At 45.1% G+C, this 11,789-nt stretch overlaps 1 protein-coding gene across 4 annotated transcripts in view; it reads left to right on the forward strand.

Annotated features, from left to right (window-relative positions):
• JPT2 (Jupiter microtubule associated homolog 2) overlaps nt 1-11,470 on the forward strand; it is a 15,694-nt gene extending 4,224 nt beyond the window's left edge. For 2 of the 4 annotated variants that reach the window (XM_027665887.1, XM_027665886.1), the window contains exons 2-5: nt 1,122-1,270; nt 1,728-1,870; nt 8,335-8,380; nt 9,085-11,470. In XM_027665887.1, coding sequence (XP_027521688.1) covers nt 1,122-1,270; nt 1,728-1,870; nt 8,335-8,380; nt 9,085-9,269 — 523 coding nt within the window. In that variant the 3' untranslated portion in view covers nt 9,270-11,470. Of the gene's footprint in view, nt 1-853; nt 1,005-1,121; nt 1,271-1,727; nt 1,871-8,334; nt 8,381-9,084 lie in introns of those variants that run through there. The other 2 variants (XR_003531335.1, XM_027665885.1) reach the window with 2 other exon arrangements.
• Nucleotides 11,471-11,789: the final 319 nt, after the last annotated feature.

The following is an 11,789-nucleotide window of genomic DNA, read 5'->3' on the forward strand; positions in this document are numbered from 1 at the left end:
GCTCCTGCTGCTCCAGCCCCTTCCCCAGCTCCGTTCCCTTCCCTGGACACGCTCCAGCCCCTCAGTGTCTCTTGTCTGAGGGGCCCAGAACTGTCCCCAGGGCTGGAGGTGCCTCAGCAGTGCCAGCACAGGGATGGGCACTGCCCTGGGCCTGTGCCCACACTATTTCTGATACAGCCCAGAGGCCATTGGCCTCTTGCCCACCTGGGCACACACCAGCTCATGTTCAGCCCCTGGCACCAGTACCCCCAGGTCCTTTTCCACTAGACTGCTTTTCAGCCATACCTCAGTATCCATTGCTTTCTTGTGCTTTTTCTGTTAATTTTCCAATTGATTCCACTGATTCTGCTCCCAAGTAGTGGTTCAGTTCCTTTTCAGAGCCGGACCTGAAGTCTGTTATACAAAACATAGGCATTAACTGTGGACTTACTACCCAAGGACAAGCATGACTTTTGGTAGGTTTTCTAGAAGTCAGTCCATTTCTGCTGTAACCTCCAATTTTTCTGCAGATCTGTTTGATATCCTCTGGTACAAAGCTTTGGTTTTAATGGATTTGCAGCTTGATCACTAAAAATCTGGCTTTTTGGTATTCCGCTTCTCCATTCTGACTCTACACCAGCTACTATGATAACTGATGGTTGAGTTGGCAAATTTTTTAGTAGTTCTGAAATGTCTGCTTTTAAATAAAAGTCGTTGGGTTTGAATTGTATCAGGGATGCATAGTTGGTATGTACAGTTTAGCAGAAAGTCTGATTCTGTAATGATTATTTTTAAAACTCTAACCAGTCATATGGCTTCTCTTAATCTTTTGTTGCTTCTGGAACACCACAGGGAGAGTAGTCATTTGTGCTGCTGACACCGTTAGCAACGTTCTAAGTAATCATGGATAGCTTCATGATCAAATTGACTCACCAGGAGATTGGCAAAATTTGTGCTGAACTTGGGAATACTTTATTAGAACAGCTCTTGAAAAGCAGATACTGGGCACAGCAGAATTACCTAAGGTAATTTAAAGTCAGAATAGTTACATACAAGGGAGAGTGGGAAGAGGTCATCAAATATGTTGAATGCTATAAATTTTAAATGAACTTTTGTATCTTGCTCCTCATTCTGTGATGCAGGGTATTGAAGCCCCCAGGAGGAGGTTCTAGTAATCTCTTTGGGAGTACAGAAGAAGTGTCTTCTTCAAGCAGACCACACCGGATGGCATCCAATATTTTTGGAGCATCAGAACAACCTCAAAACATTCCAAAAAGAACAAACCCTCCAGGTAAGACCTGCCCCCTCTTTCTGTGCTATTAGGCTCTGAGTTGCAGCACAGAACTGGTTTCATGTTCCTAAAGTGGGACACTGTGATCTTTTTTATGTTGCATTTTTGCATATTGAGCAGGCTTGAACAACAAATCACTTCAGACTTTTGAATATATGAATATTTCAGTGATCTGCATGTTCACAAACTTTTTACCACATCACCCAAATGTTAATTCTTTCCAAGTTGAGGTCTAGGAAATGATGAAAGGAAACAGATTCTATTCTAGAGCTGTGTCAGCAGTTAGCTGCAGTGGGCACAGCCCTGAATCTGAGATCCACTGGTGAATTGTTGTAACAAAGGTTTTCAGCTAGGCAAACAAAAGCAAGTCCCTAGGCAGCAGGGCTCTGGAAGTCCTTGAGTTCCTATATCTTTTTAAATATTTTCATATAGAGTGATAATAACAACTGCCTTGCAGGAGGAAAAGAAAGTGGCATTTTTGAGGACTCTAGTTCTGCTCAGCCTCGTCCACGCATGAATCCACCTGGTGGGAAGACAAGCGATATCTTTGGGTCTCCTGTCTCTCCCAGCATTGTGCGAGCACACCCCAACAAGCCCAAGGTATTTGTACTTCTGTTGCTGTCAGAGCAAGAAGCAGCTCCAGGGGTCCTCTCACACTCTGTCGCAGTGCTCTCTTTAAGAACAGACCTGAATTGTGCACAGAGGGACTTTGAGTTAGACAGTTTTATTCCCAAAATCTCTTTGATAGCTTGTTATTTTGGGTGCATCACATCTCTGCAGGCTCTGCAGTTTGCTGTAAAAGTATTAATTAGACTCTGGATATGTGTTCAAAAAAAAAAAAAGGAAAAGAGAAAAAAGCTTTTGATCATTCTTCTGAGGTGCAGCTGGAGTTCTTGACAGAGCCAAGAGGCATTTAAGGTGGATAGGGAGGAGATATTTCTCCTTATTCTGCAGTTTGCTAGAGGTGATCTTGATTCAAATTTGGGAATTTGGTGAACCCCAGTGAGCTACAGTCATAAACCTTCATGTGGCCTGGCTGTGCACTTTGTCTCCCTTAAGTACCTGTATCTACAGTCACTGTGAAAGCACTTCAGCAGATTAGGCTTAAGTGATCAACAGTGAAAAAGTGAACTTGGGATCAGCCATGGTGTCAAGCCCAGCAGATGCTTGATTTGTGGTAGATGAAAGTGTCTCTTTGCAACTGTAATAACTGTAATTGTTATTACAGTTGTTATACATATTTTATACAGTTGGGTTTAGATCTTAAACCTGTGATGTGTAATAGTTGCTTGTAGTTATGACCAAATCTGGGTTTGGGTAAAAAGCAGGATACGTTGCCAATTATTTTATTTCTGTATTTAGGTGCCCTATATGCGGATTTACAACCCGCTGCCTTACTCTAAGTAGATACTAATAAGTGAGTAGCTATTATGTTGATAATGAGGTGGTGTAGAATAACCTCCTGGCTACTGCAGAAATTAACTCTGTCCTGGCCAGAACCAGGACATTATTTACCCCTTATTCTATACAATCTACGTCATGTCATTTCCATAGTCAATGAATGAACCTCTAAGATGTCTTCTGAGTTCATTTAGTCCAGGACTGTGGGTTCTATCCATCCTAAAATGTCTCCCAGGGCAGGAGGCTTGGTGTGCTGTCAGCTGGTTCAAGCTGCACAGGGAGCTCAGGACTGGTGTATCTGGAGCAATCCGTCTTCATTGTCCATGGTAGCTATGGCACACAGTGGCAGTGTCATTCAGCAACCACTGTCATACAATTCAACATTACAGACTGTCCTTACCCAAAAATCAAATCCCTTTGAAGGACACATTGTATTTCCCTGTCCTTCTGCATTACCCATCAAGTGCAAAAATTCAAGGACTTGGTGTGTCCTTGAGCAAAAACAAATCCATGGATGGATTTGCCTTTGCTTGAAGCAGAACTAATCCAAACTGTCTTGCCCAACATATGCCTTGTATGCACCACAGGGCCTTTATCCCCTTCTATGGTACGTAGTGGTTTTGATTGGGCAGGACCAGCTCGATTGGTAGAGCCTCAGGTATTAACTAACTAGCTGGCCTTTGCTAAATGTAGATCGCACTGTTTGAAGGTCCCACCACCCATTGCTTTTAATGGGGTTTTTAACAGTGCATTGTACTGTTCAACTTTCCCAGAGGCTGGTGCATAACTGGGAATGTGACACACCTACTCAATCCCGTGCTCCCTGGCCCAGGTGTCTGTGAGGCCTTTTTTGAAATGAGTCCCATTGTCCGACTCAGTTCTCTCTGGGGTGCCATGTTGCCACAGGACTTGCTTTTCCAGGCCCAGGATGGTGCTCCAGGCAGTGCTGTGAGGCACAGGGTGCATCTCCAGCCATCCAGTGTTTATTCCCACCACTGTCAGCATGTAGCGCTTGTCTTGGCAGGTTTGGGGAGAGTGATGTAATCAATCTGCCAGGCCTCCCCCTATTTATAGTTTGACCGTTGCCCCCCACACCACAGACGCTTTACCTGCTTGGCAGCACATGTTCTACAGTTATGGATAACCTGGGAGATGGTGTCCATATTTAAGTCCACCTCTTGATCATGAGCCCCTCTGGATGTTACATCTCTTCCCTGTTGACCTGAGACGTTATGGGCCCACAGAGCCAGAAATAATTCACCCTTTTGTTGCCACTCCGTATCCACCTGAGACACTTAAATTTTGGCAGCTCAATCCACCTATCCGTTGTTGCGCTATTCTTCAGCAGCCTGACATGATGGACTTTCACAGCCAGTCTCCCTACCCAGGCAGTGATGTCTTGCCATGCTTCAGCAGCCCAGATGGGTTTCCCTCTGAGCTGCCAATTGGCCTTTTTCCCTTGGTCCAACCACTCCCACAGAGCATTTGCCACAATCTACAAGTCAGTGGAGAGGTAGAGTGTGGGCCATTTCTCTTTTTCAGTGATGCCTAAAGGCAGCTGGACAGCCTGCAGCTTTGCAGCCTCGCTTGATCCGCCTTGTCTCCCTTAATGGCTTCTGTGACTCCCCGCATAGGACCGGGTACGGCAGCTTTCCATTGTGCATGTGTCCCTACAATGTGGCAGGACCTGTCAGGGAAGAGAGTGTGTCACCTTTCATTTCCTGGTAGCTGATTATATGGTGGGGCCTCCTCAGCACATGTCACCTTCTCCTCATCCTCTTCTGATGATGGTCTGAAATTTTGGCCTTCAGGCCAATTCGTGATGAATTCCAAGATCTCTGGGTGATTGGGGTTTCCTGTCTGAGCTCTCTCTATGATCAGTGATCCACTTGCTCCACAGGGCAGCAGTGGCATGGTGTGTAGAGGGGACTTTCCCTTTGAACATCCAGCCCAGCACTGGCAGTCGGGGTGCCAGGAGGAGCTGTGCTTCAGTGCCAGTCCCTCCTGAGGCAGCTCAAACTCCTTCAGAAGCTGCCAGGATCTCTTTTTTTCAATTTGAGTGTAACAGGCCTCAGATCCTTTGTATCCCTGACTCCAGAATCCCAGGAGTCGTCCTTGGGTCTCTCCCCAGGTACTTTTTGCCAGAGACTCCAGGAAGGACCGTTCTCCCTGGCTGCAGGGTAGAGCACGGTTTTTTACATCCTATCCAGTCCTGACTGGCCCAAGGATTACTACATGAGCAGTCTCCTGTTTATTGTGTTCAAAACCTTGTTGTTGCTCAGGGCCCCACTTGAAATCATTCTTCCATGTCACTGGATAGAGAAGGCTGACAAACTGACTGTAATTTGGAATAATCATCCTCCAAAAACTCACAGTGCCCAGGAAAGCCTGTGTTTCCTTGTTGCTGGTTGCTGGGGACATAGCTGGTGTTTTCTTAACCACATCCATTGGAATCTGACAATGTCTGTCTTGCCACTTTACTCCTAAAAACTGAATTTCCTGGGTAGGTCCCTTGACCTTACTTTGCTTTATGGCAAAACCAGCATTCAAGAGGGTCTGGATTATCTTCTCCCCTTTCTCAAAAACTGCCTCTGCTGTGTTGCCCCACACGATGATGTCATCAATGTAGTGTAAGTGTTCTGGAGCCTCACCCTTTTCTAGTGCAGTCTGGATCAGTCCATGGCAAATGGTGGGCTGTGTTTCCAGCCTGGGGCAATTGGTTCCAGGTGTACTGCACACCCCTCCAGATGAAAGCCGGCTGTGACCTGCACTCTACTGCCAAAGGGATGGAGCAGAAGTCATTAGCAGTGTCGATGGTGGCTGCCTTGGACTCCAGTTTGTACTGAAGTTCCAACATGTCCAACAGAGCGGCATCAGTGGTGGGGTGACTTCAGGCCACAATAGTCCACTGTCAGTCTCCACTCTCCACTGGACTTACACACTGGCCCTGTAGGGCTATTAAACGGGGTGCAAATCTTGCTGACTGCTCCCTGGCTCTACAGTTCACAAATTATGTCCTGGATGGGGCTCGCAAAGTCCCAGTTGGTGTGGTATTGTCAGTGGTGTCAGTCTGTTCTCCTCCTTTCATTGACATCACTGCCAATGAGTCGATGTACAACGATGGTGCTCTCTGTATAAACTTCTGCCCCAGGGATTGTGTGCACTGGTCCTCATCTGGATCTACAGGGCACTGCTTGTTATTTGAATCCCTATGGATTACCTCCAGCACAGCTGATTATCTGAGGTACTGGATACCTTTCTCCATGATGTTCCACCTGCTTGGGTCCACTACTAGAACATCCTTGGAAAAGGGTGCCTTTCCTTCACGCCTAACAGGAGTCGCCTGCAGAGGCTGAGAGTTTCTGTTCTCTTCCCAATCCTGTGTTCAGTGCCCGTATCCCAGGACAGGGATCCCACTTGCTTGGCTTCACCACCATCTGGTTTCATATTGTGGGCCACAATATCCCAGCTCTGGAGCAGCCAGGTCACCAGGGGCTCTCTCAGCTGGAGGCTGAAGTGTTTTCGCATATCTTGCAGCTGGCCCTGCCTCTTATCTCTCCTGTTCTTAGGGCCCTGCTTCCTCCTCATCCCTCACTGGGAGAACTGATTTGGTCTTGGATTTCTTCTGTATAGGGTTGCCTGCTACTGGCACAAGTTGTTCCTCTGGTTCAGCTGCAGTTTGAGTGGCCATGGTGCCTGTTGTTCTGCTTTCCTTCTCCTCCCCCTGAGGGTTCTGTCTGGTGATGAGCAGTGTCTAATAAATAGCAGCCAGGGCCCAGCACATTGCAATAAGTTCTCTGGAGTTGCCACAGCATTCTCTTGTCAAAGATTCTCCACTTCATCAGGGTCCTGTGGTTGTTCAGAGGTGAACTTCCAAACCATTTCTCCAAAAGCTGGCCCATTTTCTCCCACATTCCATGACACTCATGACTATCCACCCTTGGGGCAGATGTCCAAATACCTCCATAGAAATCTCTTTCTTGACTAAACAGTGCAGTGTGGACTGCACTGAGGAGACCTGGCAGACTTAACAACAAGAACATGCTTTCATTAACATCCAAAGGGAATTCAAGATTCTCAAAGGCTGTTGTAATAAGCCTGAAGGAGAAAAAAGGGGTGAAAAGCTGGGGTAAATCATTCTCCCCTGTTCTTCCCACAGACTGGGTATGATTATTAGTGGACTCCCAAAGGTAAGGGCAAGAGAGCAGCACTGAACACACATCCCAAATGACCCTCACTGCCCTTGATGTTATCATGTCATAAACCAATATCCCACAGTGCAGCAACAAAGCAATCCTGATCCCTCTCCCTGCTCTGAAAAATATCATCACAAGGAGCACATATTGCATATATGGGAATATATACAGGATTAGGTACCACACCCACATGAACAGACCAAGCAATATTCTGACCAGTGGCTCCTTACCTAATACAACAAATGCTTAGATCAAATTTGTTTCCAACTCACTCTGGACAGCTCTGTTATTATCTCAACCGTTCGTACCCCATGTTGGGTGGCAAATAAGTCTGTTGTGGCTTAGGAATGGTATTCCCCAATTTAGTGTTCCCACTGAAACACTCCAAACCTCACACCACTTGCTCACTCCACCCTCCCCCATGGCAGAACTGGAGGAGAGAATTGAAGGCACAAAAGGTGAAGATCACGGGTTGAGATAAGAACAATTTGCTGGAAACAGCAATGAAATAAGAAATTAACAGTAACAGCAACAATATTAATAACAGAGTGTGCAAGAAAGGCTTAGCCTTTTATGCATATTCTGAGTAGTGTTTGGGGCAGTAAGAAAGTAGGAGGAAAAATAAGACTGGGAGCTAGGTTTTCTCAGGAGTAGTGCTGTTGGTGTAGGAGAGGGCTTTGCTTTGTTCCTCTGTACCCCTTTATTGGGATGGTCACTGTTTCCTTTTTAGAAATGTAACATTAATTCCCATGAATTCCTGACTAAATGGAGGACAACACTTCAGAAATTCCTGTCTTTAATTAGAGTATTAGAATTGTGGGAAATACTGGGGTGGAAAGGAGACAGCATATTTACAAAAACTTCTGCAAATTGAGTTTCATGGATGGGAAAACACACCTCTCTAAAGTGTGACTCTGTATTTGTGACAGTCAATTGGGATTGTTGGGGAAGTGGTCTTAAGAGGTTTTGTTTATTACCTGACCGTTGGGATACTTGCTGAAGACAGGAATTGCTGAATATAAATAAGATCCTCAGGGGCTGCTTATGTTCTAGTTGTGTGTGCCAAACTTCTCCTGGGTGGTAGTGGGTGCTCAACAGGAATGGTAATTCCAGACCTTACGATCAATGAATCCTTAAGATTGCAGAAGACCTCTAAGATGGAGTCCAGCTGTTAGCCCAGCTCTGCTGTGCTTACCATTTTGATGATCCACTGTAGCCTCTTCACCCATGTTTCAATAAATTGTCTGAGATGGGCACCTTGCCATAACAGGAGTTTTGTCCCCCTGCTTTTGGAGTTCTGTAGTGGAGGAGGGGATGAAGAGCTGCACACGGTGCCTGCAGCTGTTTGCTTTTACTGTAATCAACATACAAACTTAGATCAGAAACAAAGCAAAACTTTCAGAAGGCTTTTGTGACAGACTTGATGTTTGAGAACGATAATACACTAAGTTCTTGATTTCTTTGCAGGATCACATTGTCTTGAAAGAAGATGAAACGCCAATGAAGCTAGAAGGTCAGCAAGAGAGATTCCCTTCTTTGTGCTCTTTGAGAAGATATGCTCTGAGGAATAGTTTCTTATGCTTCCACTTAAACACCAGCCTTAGTCTCATGTTTTTGGGATAATATACTGAGAAGTCAGAGATCTAATCTCTTGTCTAAGGAAGATGGCTTTCTTCCTCCTTTGAGGAGAACACAGGCATGAGTCTTGCTACTCTATGTCTGTGTGTTTATGCTTTGCTTGATACCATGTGTGTATATATAGATATATATGGAATCTGTATATAGCAAAACATCCTATCAGGTTACTTCTTCCTCCCTTGCCATCTCCTTCAAGTGTGTAATCTTGGCCTTCTGTAATTGTAAATAACAAATAGTTGGTAAAGAGTGATGGGAACCCTGCTTTTCAACTCAGGTTGAAAGGATTGATTGGTACTTTGTATCTCTTAATTTCCTGAAACTGCCAAAATCATTCTGAAGGTGTATTGCTGAGCCTCCATATTCTCGTTAGAAAGATTGCTGAAGGAAGAGAGGAATTGCTGTGGAAAGTGAAATTCTTTTCTCAGCACCTGTTTCCTTCAGGAAAAATGAACAGATAATGGGAAACCTTGGTGTGCTGGGGATGGAAGACATGGGAAATAATATAGTCTACAGAAAATGAGGCACTTTGTGGACTACAGAATGGTGATGTAATGATCTAATCCCTTTTCTTTTATGCAGCTACAGAAAATGTCAAACCACAGCTGGAAGATGGAGGCGAGAAAAAAGATGTGGGCAAAGAGGAGCGATGCAAAGAGCCAGAACCCAAGATAGACAATCACGAGCCCCGCCTGGGGCCAAGGCCACGCTCACACAACAAAGTCCTCAATCCACCTGGGGGGAAATCCAGCATTGCCTTCTATTAGGGTCGTCAGGGCACTGTCCCTAATGGAGTCTGCACAGAAACTCTTGTCTATGGTGGCGAGGTCAGTTTATAGACTATTGCTTGTGGGTAGATTCTTAGGCAGATGGATGAGGGTTACGTTAGAGTGTGTAGGAAAGGTAACCTGGTGATTTGGGGAGGGCGGGCTGGGGAGGGAACGGGTGCCCTGTGGAAGATGTAAGTATTGGCCTGCCTGGGTGGGTGGCAGAGGGGACATTAGTGTAACTTTGTGAAAGATCAGTGCTACTTTGTGGTGGGTTCCTCAGACTGTTAGGTTGTTAGCTAGCTCGTGGCTTAGGGCACTCTAGGGGAGTCAGGCTTGTCCATGCAGCCAACATGTCAAAGATCGTGAATGGGGAGCAGCCTGGAGGTCACACCTGAAGATTCCAAAGTACAGCAGGTAGGCTGGGCTTTCCCCATGGCAGTGGGATGCAGCTTTACAGCGTGAGCTGACTTGCAGTCACGTGAATGTAAATATGTTCCACTGGAACAAGTAGTGCTGCCACTGTTAGAAGTGTCTTCAGTCTTTGGTTCTCTTTCTCCTTTCTTGCTTTGCAACACGTGATTGCTGATACAAGGACAAAATATGCTGAAAGTTTCTTTTATACTTATAAACCATTGCTACGTTTATAAAGATTGTGGTCTTCCCCTCCCAGGTATTCAGACCTTTCTGATGCCTTTGGTAATCTGCTGATTACAATGACTGGGTCTTGACATATGGCAGTCCAACATACTATTTCACATAGGTGCTTCTAGAAGACTTTTATTTAAAAGTGCCCTGGTTGAGTGCTTGCACACGTTCTGGTAAAGATGTGGGTGCAAAAAATAGCTTTATGGTACTCTGCACAGAGGCAACTTGAAGTTTACAGTTACCATGGAGAATATGCCCAGGTGTCCAACCAGGTCACTCTAACCCAGCATGTGTGGATGCCTTAGCTTTGGCACAGGTTTTCACTTTGCACCCCATGGAAACTATGACTGTTCTCCTCTCTCCACCACAGTGAATTTCCTGTTTGTTTTGTCTGTGCTAACTCTGTTAGTGAATTCTCCTGTCTTTGGTGAGCCTTACCTTTGCCTTTGACTGCCTCACGTTTTTGTTGGTAAGGTTGGGAGAGCTGTGTGGGTTCTCACCAAGCCATAGTTGTTTTTGCTGTAGACTATCCTAGTTGGAAAAACAAAGACTTAAGCAATACAAACCTTCTGTTAGTGCTGGTTATTGTAAATCATGTTTGGAAGATGTGCATGTTTTGCACAGACATTTTTGGGGTAGGGTTTGTTCTCTGAATGGACTTTTTGATTGTATCCACAACTTTGATATATGAATGTTAACATTAGGTGCTGACTGTTCAATGTATTGAATAGTGACTTTTTAAATCTGATGTATCAAACAGGAGTTGTTCAGGTACACCAAAGAACAAGTGGCCTTATCTGTATGTCCACTGCTGTTCTAGCCCAGGTTCCCTGGGAAGTGCTGCCAGTGAGGGGATGCTGGGCCAGGTGCTAAAGCTCTCTGTGATGGTGGTGCTCTCCAGGCCACAGTTCTCCTGTGGCAGCAGGGTGGGTGATTGCTTGGACACTTATTTGCCTTTTCAAATCGTGAAATATATGGGGCAATGCTAAGGGTAAAACAGCCATGGAGAATAGGGATTTCAGTGTCTTTGTACCTTTCAGATTGGTTTGGAGCTGCCTGTTATTTGTCCTCCTAGGAAAACAAGGCAGTGACTCAAACTACAACCCTGAAATGGATTTTTGTTACTTCCAAACATGTATTTCCTAGCAGCTGCTCCTGAGTCTGTGCTCTCTAGCCTCTGGCTGTCTCAGACACATCTATCTGTTTCAGCTCCTTGTTCCAGTACTTGACAGGAGGCTGTCATGTGGGAAAGTTGACCAGAGGCTGCTTTCTGCACTGCAGGCTCTGGTGCCGTGTGCAATATTGAGCATTTGGCATCTTTTAGTCCCTGATGTGCATTGGCTGCAGTGCCTGTCTTTTAAACAGCAACTTCTAACTAGGCCTTAAATTAGTTAAACTATGTTAATTTTCTTGCATTTCTTTCTTTGGAATCTAAACAATGTTTTCAACTCATCAGGTAAGATTGATCTGAGCTTTTCTTCGGGACAGAAGGAGATTGGAAATCAAATGTCAGAACATGCAATTGTCAATAAACCTCTGTATTTTGTTACTTCGTTGTGTGCTGTAGATGTCTGCTTTTATAAATAAGTCAGTAATCTATTTCAGTGTAGATACAGTCATGAATTTTATTGTCTGAAGCGGGAAAAATTACACATAAATTTTCAGGCCTTCCATACAGGGGACTGTGCTCAGGAGCTGTGACATCCTGCTCAAGGCTGCCAATGAGACAGACACTTCTTATCCCTGGGGAGGGTTCAGTTCAGTGCCTTTTTAGGGGCAACATTCCATGATGTTCTGTACTACACAGGGATCGTTATGTTCTTCAGCAAGATTATAAATAGACTTAAATATCCAAATAATTTAAATATTTAT

This window comes from Corapipo altera, unplaced genomic scaffold (genome assembly GCF_003945725.1).
Source record: "Corapipo altera isolate COAL_440 unplaced genomic scaffold, ASM394572v1 146, whole genome shotgun sequence".
Lineage (NCBI taxonomy): Eukaryota > Metazoa > Chordata > Aves > Passeriformes > Pipridae > Corapipo > Corapipo altera.